This window comes from Alosa alosa, chromosome 8 (assembly GCF_017589495.1).
Source record: "Alosa alosa isolate M-15738 ecotype Scorff River chromosome 8, AALO_Geno_1.1, whole genome shotgun sequence".
In the NCBI taxonomy this organism is placed as follows: domain Eukaryota; kingdom Metazoa; phylum Chordata; class Actinopteri; order Clupeiformes; family Clupeidae; genus Alosa; species Alosa alosa.
The window spans coordinates 18,231,030-18,255,040 of NC_063196.1; the positions used below are offsets into that span (position 1 = coordinate 18,231,030).

The following is a 24,011-nucleotide window of genomic DNA, read 5'->3' on the forward strand; positions in this document are numbered from 1 at the left end:
CAAATAACCAGTTATAACCAGTGTGGTCTGTTCACATTTCCTTTTTTCCTTGAGATTTCTCAATCATTTCTCACTTCTTGTGCTTGCTGTGTCATAACCTGACATTGGCCAATGTAAAATAAATCCTACAAGTCCAAAATATGTCAAATGGCAGTCAATGGCATGATTGACTCAGGTATTCACATTACTTCGAACTCGTTGAAACTAAGGGGAGGAATGTGAGTGTTAGTTGTAGCCTACACTGTGCCCTGATTTTGTCCAATGCCGTTAACTGAACTGCTAGCCTATTGATACGATTTGCACTAGCATTGCACCAATTTCAGAGGAGCGCCTGTTTAATGAAAGAGTATAAGGCTATAAAATAAGCCCTCATATATTTTGTGTTCACCTATATGCCCAAGATGTATCGAGGCTATTTTATTTGATATTGTTTCATAGGGCTTTAGTGGTGCTGTTGAAGCCTATAAGCCCAATGTTTTCTTGTCAAGTGCTCTGTTTGTAGCATTTTTTATAATGAAGAGCACAAAAGAAATACCTGTTATGTTCTCCATAGTAGAACTTTATGTAGGCCTACACATTTAGGAACAGATACTGGGTTCTGCCCAAAGTCGAGCAACATAAAAGTAACGTAAAAGTAATGAGTAATGTAAAAAGTTACTTTCCATAGAGGGTAACTAAGTAAAGGGTTACTTTTTTGAGAAGTAACAAGTAACAAGCAAACACTACTTTTTAAAAGTAACTTCCCCAACACTGCCCGTGAGGGAAATTTAGTCTCTGCATTTATCCTAAGCCGTGAATTAGTGAAACACACTCAGCACACAGTGAACACACACTAATCCCGGCGCAGTGAGCTGCCTGCAACAACAGCGGCACTCGGGGAGCAGTGAGGGGTTAGGTGGCTTGCTCAAGGACACTTCAGCCGTGCCTACTGCACTCTAAAAAATGATTCAGAGGTTAGTAGATAAAACTTAAAATGAAGAACATTTTCGACATAAAAAATTTAAGTTTGCTACTTGTACATGTATAGGTGAGTTGACAATTTATTTTAAGGAGTTTGTAATACTGAAAAAGAAAGAAAGCTGTCTCAACTTATTCATATATGGATTTTCAACACACAGTCTTGCTTTCACCTAACAATAGAAAGTATTAAGTTCCTGAAACTTGTAAATCTCGTGACCAAACTTATAAAGCTAATAACACGATTGAACGTTCAGGACCTTCCAGACCACGCCTGAGAAGTAACAGAAATTATGGCACAGGATCCTGTAGCCTGCATCGAACATCACAGGTAATGCAAAGTAGTCTAGCCTACTATTTTTGTGTTTGTTTTAAAAGCAACAGCTATCAAACAACGGCACACAGTGCATCAAAATCTTTGTCACGTGACACTCAAATGAAATTAACGCTACAGCTTGCCCTTTTGCTAATTTGAATATTTGAAAAGATGGATTTTAGCTATCTACAGACAGTAGCTATCGTGTCTTCCAAGCTAGCTGCTGCTTGCACGGTAATTAAACCATTTGAAAAGATGACTTTGGTAGCTGGCGTCTTCAAAGTTACCTGCAGCCTGCCCTTTGATCATTTGGAGTTAGTAAAGGTAAATTTAGCTGTCTGGTGTCTTCAAATTTCACCGTGGCAGCTGTATTCCGCACTTAACATTTTAGCATTGCTAGTTCTAGCACTGCACGTGTTTGAGGATCATATTTGGTCGTCCTAGTTAAGCCTAACATTGTCACTATTTATGAAGGTTTGTGGGCCATTTGACATTCTTAGCTTAACCTGAACATAGGCCTAATAGGTAGGCCAACATTTATTTATTTTTGAAGTTTGAGAAATATTATGTGTCAATCCCTGCAAACCATGTAGATTTTGTTCATTTTGTTGTTTGTCTTGAGGTAAATTTTCTAACATTGTGCCTTTCTTTTATACAGATAAATGACGAATTCAGACGGAGCTCTACATTCATTCATTGCACAACTGGACCAGTTGCCATTGCTTTAAAAATAAACAATGCTTTCAGAAAATTTAAATTGCTGTGTGCTTTTATTCAGACAGAAGTGAAGTAAGTTACTATAACTTAAAAAGATCCATGCAAATTGTTACCTTAATTTTTTTTAAGTCATTTCAACTCAAGCCGTTTTTGAGTAAATATTGTGAGACTTTTATAGTGAGAAGAACTCAATTAGTTTAGCACAATCAACCTGATTTGTCCTCTAAAAGCTTAATTAAGTTGAACCAACTTAATTATATTAATTTGATCATATAATATAATTCAGTTGTTCTAACTATATAAGTCTCACAATATTTACTCAAAAACGGCTTGAGTTGAAATTACTTAAAAAGATCCATGCAAATTGTTACCTCAATTTTTTTAAGTTGAGTAAGTGTATTATTTTTTAGAGTGTGGTCGGGGTTCGAACCAGCAACCCTCCAGTTACAAGTCCAAAACGCTAACCAGTAGGCTACGGCTGCCCCTACATACAGGTAGCACAACAGGTAAACACCACTTACACATATAAATAAATAACACAAACTACTGGTTAAAAAACACTGTTACACTACTCCTCATCTAGGTCCAAGAATTGTGCAAATTTAGCAACCGAATTGCACTTGATATAAAAGAGTTCTTTGTCCTATTGGACTTAAAACAAGGGACTCTGAATCTCCGGCCTGAGGGCAGGACCTCAAAAGAACAATGAAGGGGGTGATTTACACAGTCCAATATGGCATCTGCTTTCCTCATAACCTGCCTCTCATAAATATTTGTCAAGGAAACCTGTGGACAACCAATCAAATTACCAGCCACCTTCACAATATGGCTGAGGTTATTTTTCTTCCTCAGGCGTATACCCCCATACCAGGCAATGAAAGCAAAAGTAAGGACAGATTCAATAAAAGATTTATAAAACAAAGACAGGATAACTTTATCCACATTAAAAGAATGAAGCTTCCTGAAGGAAGTACAATCGTTGTTGGCCCTTTTTGCATGTCATCTCTGTGTTTATGTCAAATTTGAGTTTACTGTCTATCACAGTACCCAGATATTTATACTGCTCTACCACCTCTATGCTGATTCCATAGGTGGGTGGAGAAAAGCCAGGTGGTTTTCTCCTAAAATCTATGAGCATATCCTTGGTTTTAGAGGTGTTAAGCTGCAGAAAAGACCTGTCGCACCAACTGACAAACTCGTCAACCACTGGCCCATGCTGAGATTCATGTTTCTGCAGTAAACTGACAATAACTGTATCATCAGCATATTTCAGTGTCTATTTCTATACTGGCTCCTACAATCGGTAGTGTAGAGGATGTATAGTAGAGGTGAGAGTACACAACCCTGCGGGGAGCCAGTGGAAGAGACACACAAGTAGAATTGAAGGTACTAATATTAGTTATCTTGATTGCAGAATCAAAGGCCTGGAGTTGGTCATGATTTCACATGGGGGACTAAGATTTAACAGTCCAAAGGTGTGAGTTTGATAGCACATTTTACTGACAGTGGCCCCAAATGTAATTTTACATTCAGTGATGATGTTTGAACATTTTCCTGCATTCACACACACAGGGAATAACTTCCTCCTCCATGCCATTCATACAGAAAATGGCCAAGACCCAGGTGTTATAGGTCTGAATTGACCTCAATTAGTATGTGTACTGTACCTGTAAATGGAAGTTGAGGTTGAACTGACAGAGCAAGGCACTGAAAATGCACAGTTTTATAAATCATACCCACAGAAACTCACAGAAGTTAATATATTTGCAATGCTTTAATGCCCTGGACAAAAACAATTTGCTGAATGAATAAATGAAAATAGCTCTTTTATTAAAACCTGACTTGTACTCCATTTTATGGCCAAAATTTCATGTGATCAGTAAATGAACCAAACAAATGTGTCTCTCTTTATTTGTAATGGGGCAGTTGTGGCTTACTGGTTAGGGCTTTGGGCTTGGAACCGAAGGGTTGCCAGTTCGATCCCCGACCAGTAGGAACAGCTGAAGTGCCCTTGAGCAAGGTACCTAACCCCTCACTGCTCCCCGAGCACCGCTGTAGCAAGGCAGCTCACTGCTCCAGGTTAGTGTGTGCTTTACCTCACTGTGTGTTCACTAATTCACGGATGGGAGACCAAATTCCTTGTATACGCAAGTACATTTGGCCTAGAAACCTGATTTAATTTGATTTTTAATTTTAATATATTGATTTGTAGACCCTGTTCTGTAAGTGAACTCTGTGCAGCTTTCCTTTTCTCAGAAACCACTGAGGCCACTTCATGAAGTACGTGCTGCTGGGAGAAGGAGGAGGAGTAGAGATCCAGAGTTGCTACATCTGTGAGATGACACACAGTGAGGAATTTGGTCATGGTGCTATAAGAAGCTTCCATTTGGTAAAACAGTCGTTCTCGCGTTCGTCAAGTAATTACTGATAAGAGGTCTTCCAAGGTAAGCAGATTTTTCATCATGTCATGTCAATGTCATGTTATTTTAGATAAGAGTAGTCACTACTGTAAGGCAGACTTTGTGTTCATTATGTTCAGAGCCAGACAGTTACGGAGTACATTTACTTGAGTACAGTACTTGAGTACAATTACCATTATGTTACCATTATGTTTATCTAGCCAAGTCAAGTTACTTCAGTAATTATATTTTGCAAAAAGGAGGAAGAAATGCGCTATATAAATAAACTTGACTTGACTTGACTTTATTTATATAGCACATTTTTCTAGACCTTTTTGTTTGAGCAATAATGTAATCACACTTATTTACTCAGATTGTGCACAGTTTTATTTTGAATAAAATAAATTCTTTGGTAAAAATAATGTCACTGGCACTAATATGTGCACATATGTCAGATCTGTTTGGTGTATAGTTCAACAATATTATCTTTCTATCTCAATACTATCTCAAAATGAATAGAAATCGCCTGTAAGCATGACACATTTTTAATCTGTTTTCATGTAGACTGTTGCTGGCAATCAGATGAAATGGGGGACTGGGGATTTCTCTCCAAGTTATTGAACAAGGTCCAGTCGCACTCCACAGTCATCGGGAAGGTATGGATGACTGTCCTGTTCGTCTTCAGGATCATGGTGCTGGGGGCCGGTGTCGAGAAAGTTTGGGGCGACGAGCAGTCCATGATGGTGTGCGATACGACAAGGCGTGGGTGTAAAAACGTGTGCTACAATCAGGCCTTCCCCATCTCCCACGTTCGCTTCTGGGTGATGCAGATCATCTTCGTCTCCACCCCCACCTTAGTCTACCTGGCTCACGTGATACACATCATGCACCAGGAAGAGAAGATTCGAGAAAAGCTACGAGAAAACGACGAGACCAAGGATTTGAAGGCGCTTAAGTACACCAACGAGAAGGGAAAGGTCTTCATCAGAGGCGTCCTGTTTCGTAGCTACATACTAAACCTCGTCGTCAGGATCCTGCTGGAATTGGCCTTCATGATCGGTCAGTACTACCTCTACGGCTTTGTGCTGCAGCCCAAGCTGGAGTGCGAGGCTTACCCTTGTCATGGGACGGTCGAGTGCTTCATGTCCCGACCCAGGGAAAAGACCATCTTCATCATCTTCATGCTGGTGGTGTCCTGCGTGTCTCTGCTGCTCAATGTCGCTGAGATCGTCTACCTCATCTGTGCCCGGGTGAAGAGTCGCAGGACCCAGGGCTATCCTCCGACACCAGCGATGACGAATCACAAGACGTTTTGCTGAAGGACACTTATTAAAATCTCACTCTTTCATGCACAATGAATTTTAACATAACAAGTTAAATGTCACTGACTGACTTTGACTGAAGAAAAGGCAGACTTTGAGAACAGCTTGTCTGGTTTTTCCTTGTGTGTCTGGCTGTAATAGTCTACAGAGGATTTGGATTTGTGCATCCACTGTAGACAGAAGGCTGTGTCAGCACATAGGGCAGTCTTCTGAAAAGAAAGTCAGTCTTGCAAAACAATGCAAGAATTACTCAAAACATTATTGCATACTTCTAATGCTTTGCTATTATTTTGTGTGACAATCAAAAAACTTAATCAATTATGCAGTGTATTCAATTTTCTCCCAAGTTTGAAATGTCATCATCACTTTTAGTTGCCTGAGAGAGTATCTAATGTATGGTATTTCAAGTCTGTTCATATTCTTCTGTTTTTTATACAAAAATAAAAACAAAAAGACAAACACAAACCAAATTGTAGTTGGTTAATGAAACTAAGATAAATTGATATGTTGTAAACCTAATAATTGTGACTTGGATTACAGATATGATGTTTGTCAATTTAAAAGACAAATTTTGATGTAGGCCTATACAGAAAGTTGCAGTTTGTCTCGTTACTATTGAATTACAACATTGTCAAAGTTCATCATTCCAATGACTACAAACCCATCAGTCGCGTTAGTGACGTTAGCCCATTCACAGGCAATGAATTAGTCTCACCGCAATGTAGGCCTACAAGCATATCAGCAATGGTCTTACTTAGGCTTCCCTGGTTGATGAAAAGATCATGAATCACAGGATAAAACATACCAAGTAAGGTATATTTGTCCAACTGTCCATAAACTATTGTTAAGTGACATAGCTGAAAGCAAGATGTAACTGTTAGCTAGCATGACAGCACAGCCTCATCGTTTCACTGTTGGTGATGTATTAGAGACAAGAGATGTAGTCCACAGAGCGGATTCATGCAAAACATAACTTTTGCAGTCTGTCAAACAACAGTACTTTCTGGACGTGAAAATGTATCTTCTAAATTCATACATATCATATGTGAAATTCATGGCACAATTTGAACAGGACCAAAAATAATTGTTATCTCTCCATTGACTCCCATATATATTTTTTTTTTTCCAGAAGAGAGGTCCTATGGACTGGAGGTAGGCCTAGAAGGGCGTAACTTAGGCTCTCTATATAATGTATTTGTTTAAACACACTTGTCCCCTACATGTTCACATCAAGTGTTAATAATTACAAAAAGGTGAATTGAAAAAGCCAGAAATTACAATGAAAACACGACACCTGGGACTGTCCAACTCCCATTACCTGGCCAGTAGGTGGCATCAGCATCACAGATTGATGTCAGAGATAGAAGTGGGTATGCGCTATATGCGGCGCATAGGGGCGTAAAAGAACTGATAAAAATATTAAAATAATATATTTGGTATTTTCTATATGTAGCTGCTGCTGTCCATTTCTAAATCATTTCAACATTTTCTCAATGTTCTATAACATTTTAGAGGACTAACAGGCTAGAGTAGGCACCCTATCTCCAGATTCCATTATAGAATTTTGACAAAGAAGAGGCAGTGGGGGCGCCGTGAGCGCTGGGCGAGCAGATAGGCCTACGAGTGAGTTGCCGTCTATGGAAAAAGATGGATACAGCAAAAAAAAGCTGTTGACAACAAAAAATAGAAAAAGAAATAGGGAAAAGGAGATAGCATGTCAAGGGATGCAACAGCAGTTAAATACGTGGACGGTGAAAGACAACAGGTAGGATTTAAAGTGATGACGTCTGTACTTGGAGGCTTGCAAATATGAATGTTAACAGACTAACTAGCGTTTGTTAAGCATAATGCCGACTGAAACATAGCCTATTCCATTCAGATAGCTAGGTGGCTACCATGCTCATATTGCACTTTTAATGGCCAACTGTAAACAGAAATGTCATGCTAGCAGCAACTCATTACATGTTTCCATATCCTAACAACGAAGGCACCTTGTAATAACTTAATATTGTGTTGTCAATGCGGTGCAAACAAACAAGGCTAGAGTGCCTATCAGCTATCAGCCTTATCTATTGTGAGCAATAGCTGGCAAAGGACGTTGTGAGAACCGTTTAGACTCGCTTAAAGTGGCAATGCACCATTATCAATACTTATCAAGTAAAACATCAAATTAAACATCAAATTGGCAGCATTTCTTTAAAAACATATTCAATAGACACTAATGCACAGTAATAGTGTAAATTATTGGCCTTTTGTTCTGCTTTAGTTTTTTTTTGGGAGGGGGGGCCAATATTGTTGTTGCATACCCCTCAAAAATAGGTAGCTGCGCCCCTGGTCACACTAACAGGTCAGAAAAGCTGACATGCACTCATGCACTGTTTAGAATATCAACCCACAATTAAATCTCTAAAATTTTACTAAACTGCCATTTGAATAGAATAATCTCATTAGTTGGATTTTCTGTTGCTTTCATCGGTGTCCATTACCTCACAAACGTATTAGTTTGTACTGTAGTGCCTGAAGGTGGTCGCTTCGGACTTGTAACCGGAGGGTTGCCGGGTCGAACCCCGACCAGTAGGCATGGCTGAAGTGCCCTTGAGCAAAGCACCTAACCCCTTATTGCTCCCCGAGCGCCGCTGTTGTTGCAGGCAGCTCACTGTGCCGGGATTAGTTAATTGTCCAAAAGGAGGTCTGGCTGGGCTACTCCATGTATGCACAGTTCATGTGTACTTGGCTGGAACATAAACAGCTTTGGGTCGAAGTTGACAAACATATAAATTGCGTCACGTCACATAGTGCGGGTGACCCCAGTTCATCAGTGGTTCACCATATGGCACAACAAACATGACACTATGATGCAACTCATGCTGGCAGTTCTCACTGTTTCCAGGCATAACATACTAATGATGTGCATCTGTGGCCTACTGGTCAGGGTTTAATCCCTGACTGGTAGGAACAATGTGGGTGGGGGAGCCACTTGAGCAAGGCACCTAACCCCTACAGTAAGTGCTCCCCAGGAGCTGGAATAATGGCTGTTCATGAGTCCAGGTGTGTATGTGTGCTCCTAGTGAGCTCACTGCTTCGAGTGTGTGTGTGTGTGTATCAATGTGTGTACACTACCCCCGGATAGGTAAAATGCAGAGAACAAATTTCTTACAGGACTAATAAAGTATAACTTAACTATAGGATAAACAGTTCACTCTAAAAGGGGAAAAACAGATTTCAGCTATCTCAAAAAAAACACAATGAGTACCTGCAAAAATGTTTGTTTGCTTACTTTTTTTGTTAGATAGCTGAACTCTGTCTTTCACCTTTTCACTCAGCCACACAATTGCTGTGTTAAAATTCTTGACTCAAAATTGTGTTGTCTCTGAGCAAACACACAATGTGTCAGTTTTTAGTGTGCTTAATTAAATTAATTTAATATTGTCGGTATATTATTCCAGTAACAATAAACATGTGTCTTTGACCTTTCAGGAATCACAAATTGACAATGACAAGAAAAAAAAACGTCCTTTTAACACTTTTAAGATGGTAGGCATGTGAGGCAAGAGAATGAGAAGATATGTTGCAGCAAGTGTGACATGCCTTGTTTCCATGACAGAATGCTATTTTGTGACGAAACTCATTCTTTAAACTGACTCACAAAATGTATTAGTTGTAGCAAAGGCCTTTGGTGCAAGGTGTTACTTCAGTAATAAAGCCTGTGACATAATTAATTTTGTACAGAGCAAAATACTTACATCTATGAAAGTTCAACCAGCCTTTGCTTATGCATAAATGATGGCCTTAGACATCTATTATGTGTTGTGGACAGAATTACATTTTGATAAATAAAAAAGAGCTTACTTACTCTCCAGTCCTCCATTTTCCATTTTCTGTACATGAAAGGAAGTGCTCCTGTTTCTGTACATGAAAGGAAGTGTTTGGTGGACAAAAAGCTAACTGATCGTGGACAGAGGGTTTGGTTTCAAAATGAATGTATGTGTTTTTTGCCCATAAGGCAAAATAAAGGTACTTCTGTCCACGAAATAAGCCCTGGGCCTGCCATTACATTTTGAGATCATAGTAGACTGCTATCATTAGCACTCACTTTGGCAATACATGGTAGACACGGTCTCCCATCCAACTCACCATACTCTTCTGTACTTTTCTGTAGGTCCAAACCTACTTCTCCTCTGTATAGTGAACATTAGCTTATGCTAATGTATTTCCAGGAGCTATATGATGGCCTTAGAACAGTCAGTTCTGTTCATTCATGTAAAGCTCCTTTGATGGCTAAAGGATGTACTTCTGAGTGAAACGAAGAGTTTGGTTCCAAAACGGTATATCCTCCATTTCAACAAATTTTCATAAATCATTTTTTTACATTTTGTTTTCCAGGTAATTTTAGTGCAACTGTAATTGGGTTATTGTTATTTGATTTATCTTTACTCAATCAAAACAGCAAAACTGCAGTTGTATTGATATGACCTGAAATACACAATCAAATAACATGATTTTTTTATGTTTTTAAAAATGGAGATATAGCGTTTTGGAACCAAACTCTTCATTTATGAAATTCTGAAAATAGAATTGTATGGCGACGACATAGGACAAAGGTATAGTTGTATTGTGCTGTTTCACCTTTATTTGCTTGCCCCATCACTCATGGCTGTCAACAGAGATAATTTCTTGACAGGTTGTTTCAGGTTATTATGCAGATCCACACAGTGACCCCTAGCCTTAGTAGCCTTAGCCTTGGCTGGTGGTGACGTGGTTGTTGCATGAGACCATATTCGGACCATATTTGCAGAGTCAGAATGCTGTTAGCTGAAGCTTGACCATACATCAGATAAGACATGTTTCTTGATTGTAACACCCCAATGAAATCACTGCATAGTGTGTTGAGGGCCTTTCTTGTTCCATCCACACAGCCCCTATCTGGTTTGTTGAAGACCTTTTGACCCATCCACTCAAAATGGTAGAATCTGTGCTGAGATATTAACTATTTGGTGGTAATAAACCAAGTTAGGGCCAGCATGAAGTGAAGTAAGCACGGCGTGCACGTTTAGCTAGTCCGGGGATCATAGAGTTCAGGCAGGCTTCAGCAGGGATGAATATGCTATGAGGAACAATGCTATCAGGAACTCCTGAGAGAAGAATTATTGAGAGAATATCGATAAATTATTGTGACATTATTCTGAATGCACATTCTAGTATAATGAGAGCATGATTTAGTAAAATGAGCATGCACTTAAGCAAAATAAGCACACATTGTCGTGATATGCACAAAGAAAACTTAATGCTGGGGTTCTGTACTTTTCTGCAATAAATGAGGTACACAAATCTGATGGTGAACGGACACGAAAGAAGATCTTTTTTGATCCTTTTAATTAACAAATGTGAAGTGACAAATCAAAAATATAAATATAGAAACAAAAACAATGTATTTTCATCACAATGTTCTGTCAGCATTGTTAAACATTTGAATTGCTGTAAATATGACATTTTATTTACATTTAATTGTTACTGCAGTGTTTATGAAACAAGTTGCATATCAATTACAAAATACTGGAACAGAGTGACAGGACAATTCTGATGTAAATGCAAATATCGGTGTTAACGTATAATTTAGTTTGAATTTTTTGCTAAATTGATGGGAAAATCCTTTGAAACTTATGCCTTTTTTCTTACAGACCTTCAGAAGGAACTAAGGCTTTTCCTTCCGTCCTTCACATACAGTGCAATCTCATTTTAAACATTGTATAGTCTCATGTAAAGTGATGCATCTCATTACAACACTCACAATATGTCCATTCATTTTTACAGCAATGAAAACATTCCCTCTGATACACGTAAAAAACAGCAAATAAATACACCAATGTTCTTCATTGTACAATATACACATCTATCTATCTAGCTATCATTTGTTCATTCTATCCATTGGTTACTCCTCCAGAATCATCTCATAGATACCTGGTTTGGTGAATAAAGTTAAAGTTAAAGGAGAAATCCGTTTCTCGAGGTCACCAAGAACTGTCGGACGAAAAACCCCCAAAACAATCTGTTTTACCTAGCTCGAGTTGCTACAAACTTGTAACCTTGTAAAACCGATTTCTCCTTTAAAGTTAAAGACTGATATTTAGCAGACACTTTTATCCAATGTGATATGAACTCACAATGGCGGGAATCAAACTCAGGCCAACCGATTGTCCGTCGGTGACATTGCCGCTGCTCCACCACGCCCAACATAAATCACTGTCTTCTCAGTATGTGACTAGTAACTATGTCTGCCTGTCTGTCTGTGTTTTCTTGTTTGACCACTGAAGTTGAGTGTTAAATTTTCCCTGCACTGTAATCCAACTGGTATCTTCCACTGTAGCCGGGGCCTCTCTTGCTACTCCTGCACATCAGGTAGAAGATCTCCACCACGGTCAGCAGCAGGGACACGCAGGACACCGCCAGCATGAAGATGATGAAGATGGTCTTCTCTGTGGGCCGCGACATGAAGCACTCCACCTTGTAGGGGCACGGGTCCCCTTCGCACTCTATCTTGGGCACAAACACAAAGCCATAGAGGTAGTACTGGCCCACGATGAACGCAACCTCCAGGATCATCTTGAACACCAGGCTGGTCATGTAGCTGCCCAGGAGGCTGCCCTTGATGTAGACCTTGCCCTTGTCGTCTGTGTACTTGGGCATCTTCAGCCCTTGCTTCTCTGCATTGCTCTGCAGTTTCTCCCTGAGCTTTTTCTCCTTCTGTGTGACGTGGATGACGTGACCCAGGTATATCAGGGTCGGCGTGGAGATGAAGATAATTTGCATCACCCAGAGACGAACGTGGGAGATGGGGAAGGCCCTGTCGTAGCACACGTTTTTGCAACCCGGCTGTTTGGTGTTACAGACCATCTTGGACTGCTCATCGCCCCAAACTTTCTCAATGCCAGCTCCCAGCACCATGATCCGAAAAAGGAACAGAACAGTCATCCACACCTTCCCGATGACCGTGGAGTGGGCTTGCACCTTTTCCAGCAATGAAGACAGGAATCCCCATTCACCCATTTTGTCTGTAAAATAGACAAATAGTTATGTAATAATTGTTGAAGAAAGTTGAGAAGAAATTGCAGGCAATATCTTTAATATAAATGGTATATATCATAAAGATTGAGGATGCCAAGGTTTGACAACATTGACGTTCTGGTGACTTCTAATTTTGACCTCATGTCCCAAAATGCCCAGGAATAGTTGATGAGATTGGTTGTACTATCACTAAGATCTACTGTATGTCCTGTCAAGCATTCCAGGAACCACAATGCAATTGTGGAAGGATGTGTTCACTTGGCTGGACACCTTGGCTTGGTTCATACCAAATACTTTGGCTACAGTAGGTGACAGAGGTTCAGCAAAACATGAGTTAAAGTGCAGAGGGGGAAAAAAGCATATTACTTAGCCCCATTGCGGGGTTCTCCCTACAGTATGTTCCCTGGGTCCTATGTTCCCCGCTCGGGGTTAGAGTTAGGGCTATGGTTAGGGTTTTAAAAAAGGGTCGCTTTGTATGGGACCGGGGAACATACAGTAAGTACGCTCCCCCTATTGCAGTTACTATGATAGTACTGCACTTCATAATCTAGTCTGGATGTCAAGATGTGCAATACATCCAATAATCTGGTACAATTAGGAAAGAAGTCACAAAGATTTGATATGCCAGATGCTAAAATGAGAAGCATCAAATAACAGTCCCTCAGAATAAACCATATAACACCATTACTAAACAGCTATCATTAATTGTCAACAGCTGTCACTATCAAACAGTTCCTCTGAATAAAGCATACAAGTATTAGTTATAAGTTATTACCTTGAGACCTGTACAGACAGTAACATCTATTCTTGGACTACGCACACTAACAGAGAGGTGCACTCAATTGTGTTTGGACTTGGCCAAAAAGCTGCTAAAGTCCAGCTACAAAAACTGGCTACCTCCTCTTAGAGAAATGTTCACAGATTGAATAACAAGAAATTAAAACAAACTGTCCATTCCAAGATGCAGAACTGAGAGATACAGAAAATCACCAATCTCATACAGTACATCTGCGGACTCTTGAATGACAACGGATTGTAGATTTCACTCATTTGGCATATTTTAGCCTATGTTTTTAAGTTAATAATATGATATTTTTTTAAAATATGTTTTTATTGTAATAGCACAAATAATTCAGTATTTATGATGACAGTTGCTTGTATGTTTTTTATAAACCTGCAATAAGGCTGATACTCAATAAACTAAACTAAACTATGTATCATTTAAATCTAAAACCGTCAACCGCAAAAACATACAAAGAATACATTTTGTACACTGTATTATGCATGTTACATAAGTGAAAAATAATATGGTCAACTCAGCTGGTATCATGTCATGCCTTTTTAAATAACCCACAGTAGGTGCTACCTAGACATAGGTGCTATGGAGTAAAGACATCACATTTTAAAAAGAAAAAGTAGAATTACTTGTACATGGACGTACATGAAAGTAAATGTATTGCCTTACCTTATGCTCAGCTTGCCACAATCTAAATCACACACTGCAGAGTCTGAATGATAAAATGTCTGTACCTGGTCGCTACCTTGAACTGTTCCTATGAGATTGCACAAGTCTACGTACGGGCGGTCTGTCACGTTGACATCTGCAAATGATAAATCAGAAACATGAGGAAAAAAGTCTGTGTCAAGAGTTTGGGTACATACCATTCAATGATTAACAGTGCTGAGATAAGTAAGAATTTTGTCCAAATCAGAGCTTTTGATTCTCCATCAGTCTAACAAATAAGACTCTGGTGAATACATGTTATAGTCTGGCCTTTAGAACATAGCTCACATTGCTACATTTGTTATTTGATTGACCCATTACAGTCAACCTTATTCTTTAACAGCTGATGTGTACTATTGTAGTGATTTATTATCTTTGTATTAATCGTATTATCTTCTTAAATGTTAAAGTGCAAGAATCTGCCACTTTTTAAAGTATGTTTACTAATTTCAGTATTATCTTCAAATTAAAGCTTGATATAATATCATGGGTATCAGGTCATGTGAATGTATATAGTTATGTGAGTAAACAAACCACTAGCTGTCACGCCTATGCACGTAGTTCTGTGATTTGAGTAGGAACACCCAGCAAACAAATAATGTAAAAGCTGTCATAGCACAACATCACAGACGATAGTACCAACAGACACCTGTTAACATCTCAGCAAGCTTCAGTCAGTGCCAATTAGTAACTATTGGTAATGCTCTGATGAAGGCCTTGCGGCCGAAACGTTGACATGTTTAATCTCTTGACTAGGCCAAAATAAGAAAGGTGAAATAGAGATGAGTTCTGTTTTATGAAGACTGTCTGTGCTAACTCATTACCCCTGGGCATTTACTGTGGTAATTGTTGGTAATGTTTGCAAGGTTGGTTAAGTAGTTTGGTAGTTAGTTTTAGAACAAAACTCCATAGTGCTTACTTTTTTGCAGTCTGCATATCATCATTTTATCAGTTATTTTTTTTATAGGCAATTGTGCTTATGTTATGTACATGCTGTGCAGATTCATTTGGAGGAATTGATTTATTCCAGAATATTTAGGTGGATTAGTGTCCAGGTTCATCTCAAAAGGCTTCACACCAGAGCTCAGATTTGAAATTATTTTTTATTGAAAACAGTGTCAAAGATCCACAAGATATAGAAACTTACACAGTCATTTTTTTTACAGTATTTGCATGATAAATACGTAATCTGTCCCAAAACAATGCTTATCTAAATATAATGTTCTACATATAACTTTTTCTGACTTATATACAAATGCTGTGCAAAAATGTTACCTTACACATGACAGTTCAATAACTTAAAAATTGATTTACAACAGGCAGCACGTAATCAACACAACAAGGTTTTGTTAACACAAGATCAACAATCATACCCTCACACCCACTATCTCACCAATATCATGGAGACAAGATGCAAAGATACAAAATAACCTCTCTCCTGAAACATGAACAGGTTAAAACTTCCCAGACACTGCCTTGTGACGAATATCTCCTATATATGTGACTTTTCAGGACAATCAAACACAAAACATGGAACTGTGACGGTCATATCAGCTTCAGTGACCCCCTAGCAGCCTATCATCCTTGGCGCCGTCCAGACTGCCACCCAGGCTCTGGCGTTCACCGTGCAACGTGTTGAGCTGGTTCTGGGCCACGGTGTCCAGCTCCATGCGGGGGGTCCAGCTTGGTGGGCCGGAGTGTGGTGGTGCGGTGGCGCCGAGACCGTGGCGGTGGCGACCACCGCCACGGCCACATCGCACCCTAGAACAGAGGAGGAAGAAAAGCTCGACCACACTGAGCACCAGGGATACGCAGGCCACGGCCAGCATGAAGATGATGAAGATGGTCTTCTCGGTGGGTCGCGACATGTAGCAGGCCACTGTGAAGGGGCAGGGCGACTGGGAGCAGGAGAACATGGGCACCATGACGAAGCCGTAGAGGTAGTACTGGCCCACAATGAAGCCGATCTCTAGGAGGATCTTGAAGAAGAGCTGCGTCAGGTAGCTGCCGAGGAGCTGGCCCTTGATCCTCACATGGCCTTTGTCATCGGTGTACTTCGGCGACTTCACGTTCTCTTCGTGCCTCTGGATCCGCTCGCGTAGCTTGTTCTCCTTGGAGATGATGTGCATGGCGTGGCCGAGGTACATCAGGGTTGGCGTGGAGACGAAGATGATCTGCAACACCCAGAACCGAATGTGGGAGATGGGGAACTGCCAGTCGTAGCACACCTGCTCGCAACCAGGTTGCTGCGTGTTGCACACTAAATTAGAATGTTCATCATCCCACACTTTTTCTGCCCCGGCACCCAGAACCATGATTCGGAACAAAAATAGGACGGTCATCCATACTTTTCCAATGACTGTGGAGTGGTTATTGACTTCTTCCAGCAGCTTTGAAAGGAATCCTAAATCCCCCATTTTCTGTTATGTTCAGTTTCTCCTATTTAAAATCAAACAGAATAGCATTAGTCTGCTGTCAGTGTTACCTATACTTTTTGTGTGATAAAATTCAAGCATTAATTCTACAGCTTCTAGAGAGATTCTACAGCAAACAACCATCTGAAGAATTACAGCTATCCATTCTTATAGAAAAATTGAGTACAAAAAAGCAACAATCAAATCCCATTCACTAGTTTAAATTGAAGATCAACAACTTTTTCAAAGACACATTTGCTGATAATGGTAACCCATGTGGCTCCAGTATAACTAAAAAAAAAACGGTCACAGTGATGGTACAACAAAACCACAATAATCATTAAACTTAGACAAAAGTTTTTTGGACTTTTTTGAAAAAAGAAGAGATTTTTTTCTTATGGTCTTTGGAAAGTAATAACAACAGGCAACAGGCTTCAATGTCAGTGAATAAGGCAACTCATATTTTTTTGTACCTTACCTTGAGCTGAAACAAACTCTTTCCTCCAGCACAGCTTCAACCCAACTACTCACCTGCTGGGGTTGAACCTTGAGTTTTGGCCCTCGTCAATCTTGCGAAATCCTCAGAATATAGCTAACTGTCACGTCTGATCAGCAAAAGAGAGGCTGGATTTTGAACAGACTTACTCCCCATGGATCATTAATAATTGACAGAGTTATGTATGACATTTCTTTCTTGTATGAAGCAAAGACGCCACATTTATCTATACCACCACATTTATCTATATCTTAGCAGGATAACAGAAAAAATAATTTTATTTATGAGTCTTGGACCACAAGCATTGGTTAACTAAGTTGTCAGTCACTCATTTCGTCTATGGTTTAATGATTATGTTCCCAATGCTGTACATAGGCTCACTCATTTACCTCTGAGTACTTTACAAACTTACAAAAAAACATACTTGTCATCATTCCAAGTGCGTTAACAGACTCTGACCATGACCAGAGGTCTGTATAGTAACTCTTTATAGAAATACGTGAACACCCTAATATGATTTCAAGTGAACACACACTCAAGATCATAATCCATTCGTAATCCAAATGCATGCACTTTATTTGAAAATATGACATTACACAAACTTCCACTCAAACATATACAGTACCTTATGAATGATGAGGAAAAAAGTAAACAAAACAAGCAGTCAAAATTGCTGTCTGCTCTGTTATGCAGTTCATGCAGCTAAAAGAAAGAACAGCCTATGTTTACAAAACACTTTGGGCTACTGAGTCACTGCCTCTGGACATGTGTCTAAACACTCAATCCAGACGCGCGACCTCCTCTCAGGCAATGTTTACACTGGCGGGCGGGCGGGCGCATGGGAGTACCACATGTTTGCGCAGACTGCTCTGCCACTCGGGATCAGATTTGCACCTCCTCCATGTTGCCGCTGTTGTCCTCGGACGTCACGCTCTTGGTGGCCTGCTCCTTCTTCTGCAGCAGCTCCACGTCCCTATTCAGCCAGTTCTCGATCACTCCTTGCTCCTTGGCCTTGAGGTCCCGCCGCTCCAGCACGGGCGTGACGGGAGTGACCGTGTAGTCCTGCCGCCGATTCAGGCACTCCTTGATCTTCTTGACTGTCAGGTAGACCATCTCGACCACGTTGAGGAGCAGCGAGATGGACGCCACCACCAGCATGAACCAGATGAACACTGACTTCTCGGTGGGCCGAGACAGGAAGCAGTCCACCTCGTGTGGGCATGGGAACTTGCTGCAGACATAACGGGCGTGCAGCGTGATGCCATACAGGTAGTACTGGCCCAGGATGAAGGCCACCTCCAGGAGGATTTTCATGAAGATGCTGATAATGTAGCTCCGCAGGAGGCGTCCGCGAATGCTGACCTTGCCGTTGTCCTTGCTGTACTTGGGCACCTTATAGCCCTTCAGGAGGAACAAGTTGACCTGCTGATCTGGGACCTGCTTGCTCATTCGGGCACGAGTCCTCTTCTCCACGTGGACCACGTGCAGCACGTGCCCGAGGTAGACCAGCGTCGGTGTGGAGACCGAGAGGATCTGAAGCACCCAGAAGCGCACGTGCGAGATGGGGAAGGCGTCGTCGTAGCAGACGTTCTCGCAGCCAGGCTGGTTGGTGTTGCAGACGAAGTCGGACTGCTCATCTCCCCAGACCTTCTCGGCGCCCGTCCCCAGGACCAGGATGCGGAAGACAAACAGCACGGTCAGCCAGATCTTCCCGATGACCGTGGAGTGGGCCTGCACCTTGTCTAGCAGCCGGCCAAGGAAGTCCCACTCACCCATATCCAGTTCAGCTGTTTTAATTGTGGGAACACCTGGAGGGGGGTTGAGAGGAGGGGGAGAAACAGGAAAGAGAGAGGGGACATACAGAGAGACGTAGAAAGAGGAGAAAGAAAATGTTGTAATTTTATCAGATACGGGATGGTAACTGGGAACACACTGACCTGCAATCTCATTTTCTGCCCTATGTTTATTTAATTTGAAGGGTTCTGCACCTCAAGGATGACAGAATCAAGTCTTTTGCACCAACATTTATGCTGATTGATAAAACCAGGATTCGTGGCTATCTTGTTTAAGAACAGCTAGTTCAAATCTGGTGTAAATCAAGGCTTTAGTCTTGTTGAAACCCAAACATTTTCTAATTGTGTTAACATAATCTCAAACTTCCCAGAAACTGCCAAGCGAAATGGGACTTGGAAGTATTGTACAGCCACATTTATAACTACATTAAAAAGGCAAAAATAGTGTTCTTAGAATACATAGTTATACATGCACATGTTTATTCTTGAAGTATCCAAGTATCCAGTGATATATATTGAGGCTTTAATCCATAAAGAAAGAGATGCTAAAAGAAGATGTGTAAAATGTATAGATGTGAAGATGTATAACTCATTTCATCCAGTCTGGTTTCATGCTTAGGAAACTGACTTTTAATGAATCATTAATATTTTTAAATAAACTATATTTCTTGACTGAAAATTCAATGCCTTGCTTGAAAATCCTAATGAACATTTGAATAGAGTAACATACAATATACAATATTTATATTTCAGAGTGTTAAGTTAGTCATCTGCCTTTGTGATACCAATTGTGCAATCAATCCTATTTGGTCATACGTCATACTGTAATTTCCCAACTATTAGCCGGGGTTTATACATTCATTTTGCAAAATTTCTTCAGCTATGAGGTTAAAAAACGGGGCCAGTTAATATGGTATTAATATGGGTTTGTTTCTTTTAACTTGTATAAAACACTGTCCTGCAGCTTAAACATAATGTGACTAATACATAGGAAATTACTGTATAACTGTAAATAATGCACTACTACGAGAAATACATATGATGTCATTGTCATAAACATCATTATGCACACATACATGTACATACAGACTATTTAGAAATACTTTTTTATGCTTACCTAAGAGAGAAAGGTGAATCCCAGGTCTTGGCACAGGCTGTCTTGTCTTGCAGAGTGGCAGAAGACCGCGGGGATGAAGTGGATAAGGATATTCTTGCTGTGGCTCCAGTCAAAATAAAACAAAACTACAACTCCCATAATGCTTGCCGTCATGTTTGTTATTTTATCAAACAGCTTGTGATCAGAACAGACACTCATCCCTTACATTGTGCACTATATTAGTGAATAACCACTATTCAGTGGCTTACTGTAGGGCACTCTGTAGTATTTAAACTGACATTCCAAACACATGCATAGACTTTTGTTGTATTTCTTTATAGCTGAAGCATAACTTCATAGCGATATTTCCATTCTTTATCTATCTATCTATCTATCTATCTATCTTAATTTTCTTGAAGTTGTACATCAGTTCTTTCATTCTTTCGTCGAACTGCCCTAATTATAAATATAATTCAGACTACACACAATTCAAATGTTAAAAACATCCAACAACATGTGAAGCATCAAACTTTTTTATTAAAGTTCTCCAAATTCTCATGACAGAAGCACAGAAGGGATTGATATCCTCCAGCCAGACTGCTATGGATCTACTGCTTTTACAAATACACAAATCAGACACTGATGGTGTTAAATCAGAGATCACTGGTATTGCCTAATGACACCACACCACTTTAAATATAGATTTTTATTTATGTTTTATGCCACTACCATTTATGTTCATATGGAGTGCTCATGTGTATGTTAAATAGTTGTTTATAACACAACTGAATCTAGATGAAGTTCAAGTCAAACCAGCCTAAATAGTACAGTTTCTCAAAGAAACCACAATCAATCCAAAGAAAATCTACCTGATCTTTCTTTGAAATGACTTTGTCTTCTAAAGAGTAAAACACTCTTTCTCAAATCAACCTATCAATTCCCACAAATCACACCTACAGGAAAATAAATATGCAATATCCAAGGACTTGGAATTGTTTTTGCATGAAAGAAGAGAATTGTTGTTGTACCACTGCAAATTAACACTGTATGATGGTACAACAAGAGGCTTAAATCATAGAGGGTTTTAAAAACACATAATACCTCACAACAACCTCAATGGAATGGAAAGGGTGTGTAGTAAATTAACCATTTATCTGAACCTTTATGGAGATACCAGACTCTAAAACTGGAGAAGGTGGACTCTACCTAATTGTTCAGTGGAGCAACATAAGGATAAGTCATGGAGAACCATCCAAGCCTGGGTGGAGATGTCCGTCTCAGGCAGTGGTGGCCAGCATACGGGATCCCAGCGTCCACAGCCACTCAGGAGCCCAATGGACCAGTCCAAGCTGCAGGAAAGTGTACGGGAAGAGAGTGAGAAAGTGTGTGTGGTTGGTGTGTGTGTGTGTGGGGGGGTGGATTATGGTTATTGGATTATTCTTTTACATGTGCATAAAGCCAACGCTTTTATCAAATGTCCAAGTCATCTACATACTGTTGTGCCTATGGCTGAAATGATTCCTTTATTTACCTGAATAAATGGATCAATGCTTTAATAATTTATCTATGTTTAATTCATAACTATAAAGTTATAAATGGGAAAAAAAAAGATATGCCGTGCCTCAACGCACTGTACCTGTAAGGAGTGTGGCCAGTAGCCAGTGGTCCGGTGTGAGACACCCAGAGTGGACACCGCATGGCGGGCGTAGACCTGAGCTGGAGGGACCAGCCAGCTGCTTGTGATCTCCCGACCCCCCTCCTCGGGTGCCTGCAAGGCCACGCGACAAGGGAACAAGCTCTGTACAAAGATGCCCCGGTGGCCAAACTCGTAGTGTAGTGCACGGCTGAAGTAGTCCAGGTAAGCCTGACAAGAGGGGAAGTGCAGAGTAGTTAGGGCAGGAGACTATGTGCTCAGAAGCGTTTCATTTCACACAGGAAATCCGAAGGGATTTGTGTCTAAACTTCAACAGCAAACAAGGCTGAGTGCTTGGCTGACCTTGCATGTCCCTTCAGAACTACAAGCCTTATAAAATTCCACATTCAGGGAAATTGGTCGCAACCACTCACAGAGGTTACCTCCGTGGCAGTCAAGCACTTTTGTGTTCAAACTCTTCAAGCTAATTTAAAGTTGGAATGCCTTTAGGACGTTTACATAGATATTGCTCTTGCTTCTCTGGGAATTCAGACTCTGTATACCGGTACATTCTGTGCCATGAATACATTTGTGTTAATGACTGTAAGGTTTATATGGTTGTTATTTGTGATTTGACTGAGATCTGTGTGGAATGTGGATGCTCTTTGTCAAACACCAATGCATGAAAAACTCATAATACATAATACAATCCAACATGAACAAATATATCATTAAAATCTGTTTGTGGTTTAAAAAACGCAAACGCTGGTGTTTGGACTGTTTGTTACATTCGGTTTGTAATAGCTCATTTCCATGACGAACCAAAATTGAACTGAGGCCATCTAGACATTGACCTTGGTCCAGTCTTAGACACAGAGACAAAGTCTGACGCTTCTCCGCAGACACCTGTGTTTAATCCCATAATGGAAACACGCCTTAGGTTTAAGATTAGAACAATGCCTGTAATCAGAGACTCTAATCTTCTTATGAAACTGACCGTGGATGCTGAGAGTACTGCCTTGTTGGGGAGGGGTCGGCTACAGGCCCCCGAGGAGATGTTTACCACTGCCCCCCGTCTCCTCTCCACCATCCCAGGTAGAGCCAGGCGTGTCACCAGGCTGGCTGCAGTGATGCTCCTGTTCAGTGCGTCCCATAGCCTTCCCTCCGACAGGTCCGTGAAGCTCTGACGGAGGTTCAGAGAGGTGTCCAGACTGTTTACCACAAAGCCCACGTCTTTGTCCCTAATAGCGTCTTGGATGGGTTTGCAGACAGACTGACCGCGGCAGAAATCTGCCTCGACCAAGATGGCCTCCACACCATAGACTTCAGAGAGGCCCTTGGCTGTGCTGGTCAGACTTCTGATATCAGAGCTGATCAGAATAATATTGATGCCATACTTGGCCAGCTCCTCGGCATATGCTACTGCCAGTGTCTCGGATGACCCTATGTCAAAGAAAGCAAGAAAAGGTTTGGGCACAGATTTAGACAGAGAGATAGGCTAGATGGGCCTATGCAATTCACCCAGTGTGAAACGTGTTTCATCAAATCAGTCTGATGTTAAAACAAGGAGAGTATTAACAGCACAAAACAACCAACAGCCTACTCACCATAAATGACAGCCCATTCTCCATATGACCGCACAAGGTCTCTGTTATTGACTAGTCGAGGTATAAAATGAAGTCTAAGCAGTCTATAACAGTCCCGAGTTACAATGACCGCTTTACTGGCTGTGTACAATGCTCCGACCAGGGCTAGAGTCTCTACATAACAATTGCAGGACCGCGCAATTTCTCTGTACAAAAGGTGAAAGCTGTCCACCGCAGCCATAGCTGTCACGAGTTTAGGTTTAACTGACTGGCAAATTAGGAATTATCCCACTACAGCGCGTGTACTACACTACAAACTATACTGTACCCTACTAGCTCATCAACCTATACGCACCTATACGTATTTAAACACTGGATTAAAGTTGTTGTTGTAACGCAAAAACTATAAGGTGACAAACTGCAGCTTCACAAGGCTTCACAAGGGCTTGCGCATCCCATACCGGAAGAGATTTTGACAAACAAAACCACGTGACCTTTCGGGGAAACATACTTAAAGTCGCAGACACTAATAAAGCACAATGTAGCTGCTGTACTTACTATTATCCAACACTATTTACTGTATTGTGTACGGTGTGTTGTATTATTGCATCATTTTAATACGTCTCTTCCTTCTGAATGGTTACTTAGATGCAAACGTGGGCAAACGTATGCCAACATGGATTTCCCACAATTCCACGCGCCATGCTGTTTCCATA

The 24,011-nt window shown here is 40.6% G+C and overlaps 5 protein-coding genes and 1 long non-coding RNA gene across 6 annotated transcripts; 2 read left to right on the forward strand and 4 right to left on the reverse strand.

The window, feature by feature from the left end:
- Window positions 1–940: 940 nt before the first annotated feature.
- Window positions 941–2,031, forward strand: LOC125299652. The gene is made up of 3 exons (XR_007194422.1): window positions 941–1,027; window positions 1,215–1,288; window positions 1,932–2,031. It is a non-coding gene; the product is annotated as an uncharacterized LOC125299652 (long non-coding RNA).
- Window positions 2,032–4,340: 2,309 nt separating this feature from the next.
- Window positions 4,341–6,168, forward strand: LOC125299270 (gap junction Cx32.2 protein-like). Its single transcript, XM_048250487.1, has 2 exons — window positions 4,341–4,434; window positions 4,954–6,168. The coding sequence occupies exon 2, from the start codon at window positions 4,977–4,979 to the stop codon at window positions 5,706–5,708; it is 732 nt and encodes a 243-aa protein (XP_048106444.1). The 5' UTR covers window positions 4,341–4,434; window positions 4,954–4,976; the 3' UTR covers window positions 5,709–6,168.
- A 4,902-nt stretch (window positions 6,169–11,070) lies between these two features.
- LOC125299865 (gap junction Cx32.2 protein-like) lies at window positions 11,071–14,387 on the reverse strand. The gene is made up of 2 exons (XM_048251352.1): window positions 14,239–14,387; window positions 11,071–12,760 (listed from the first exon to the last, which is right to left on the reverse strand). Exon 2 carries the CDS (start codon window positions 12,753–12,755, stop codon window positions 12,030–12,032), a length of 726 nt encoding a protein of 241 aa, XP_048107309.1. The 5' UTR covers window positions 12,756–12,760; window positions 14,239–14,387; the 3' UTR covers window positions 11,071–12,029.
- Window positions 14,388–15,361: 974 nt separating this feature from the next.
- On the reverse strand, window positions 15,362–17,376 carry LOC125299471 (gap junction Cx32.2 protein-like). Its single transcript, XM_048250753.1, has 2 exons — window positions 17,170–17,376; window positions 15,362–16,716 (listed from the first exon to the last, which is right to left on the reverse strand). Exon 2 carries the CDS (start codon window positions 16,692–16,694, stop codon window positions 15,834–15,836), a length of 861 nt encoding a protein of 286 aa, XP_048106710.1. The 5' UTR covers window positions 16,695–16,716; window positions 17,170–17,376; the 3' UTR covers window positions 15,362–15,833.
- Window positions 17,377–17,738: 362 nt separating this feature from the next.
- On the reverse strand, window positions 17,739–20,142 carry gja11 (gap junction protein, alpha 11). The gene is made up of 2 exons (XM_048250752.1): window positions 20,098–20,142; window positions 17,739–18,995 (listed from the first exon to the last, which is right to left on the reverse strand). The coding sequence occupies exon 2, from the start codon at window positions 18,961–18,963 to the stop codon at window positions 18,070–18,072; it is 894 nt and encodes a 297-aa protein (XP_048106709.1). The 5' UTR covers window positions 18,964–18,995; window positions 20,098–20,142; the 3' UTR covers window positions 17,739–18,069.
- A 451-nt stretch (window positions 20,143–20,593) lies between these two features.
- On the reverse strand, window positions 20,594–23,826 carry hsdl1 (hydroxysteroid dehydrogenase like 1). Its single transcript, XM_048250315.1, has 4 exons — window positions 23,317–23,826; window positions 22,707–23,152; window positions 21,713–21,940; window positions 20,594–21,425 (listed from the first exon to the last, which is right to left on the reverse strand). Exons 1-4 carry the CDS (start codon window positions 23,534–23,536, stop codon window positions 21,354–21,356), a joined length of 966 nt encoding a protein of 321 aa, XP_048106272.1. The 5' UTR covers window positions 23,537–23,826; the 3' UTR covers window positions 20,594–21,353.
- Window positions 23,827–24,011: the final 185 nt, after the last annotated feature.

Excerpts from the sequence above, each read along its gene's own strand:
- LOC125299270 (XM_048250487.1), top strand. The coding sequence starts at position 4,977 with ATGGGGGACTGGGGATTTCTCTCCAAGTTATTGAACAAGGTCCAGTCG.
- LOC125299865 (XM_048251352.1), bottom strand. The coding sequence starts at position 12,755 with ATGGGTGAATGGGGATTCCTGTCTTCATTGCTGGAAAAGGTGCAAGCC.
- LOC125299471 (XM_048250753.1), bottom strand. The coding sequence starts at position 16,694 with ATGGGGGATTTAGGATTCCTTTCAAAGCTGCTGGAAGAAGTCAATAAC.
- gja11 (XM_048250752.1), bottom strand. The coding sequence starts at position 18,963 with ATGGGTGAGTGGGACTTCCTTGGCCGGCTGCTAGACAAGGTGCAGGCC.
- hsdl1 (XM_048250315.1), bottom strand. The coding sequence starts at position 23,536 with ATGGCTGCGGTGGACAGCTTTCACCTTTTGTACAGAGAAATTGCGCGG. Across the intron at positions 23,153-23,316 it reads AGAATGGGCTGTCATTTATG|GGTCATCCGAGACACTGGCA; the intron begins GTGAGTAGGCTG and ends TCTTTGACATAG. Across the intron at positions 21,426-21,712 it reads ACTGGCCACACTCCTTACAG|CTTGGACTGGTCCATTGGGC; the intron begins GTACAGTGCGTT and ends ACTTTCCTGCAG.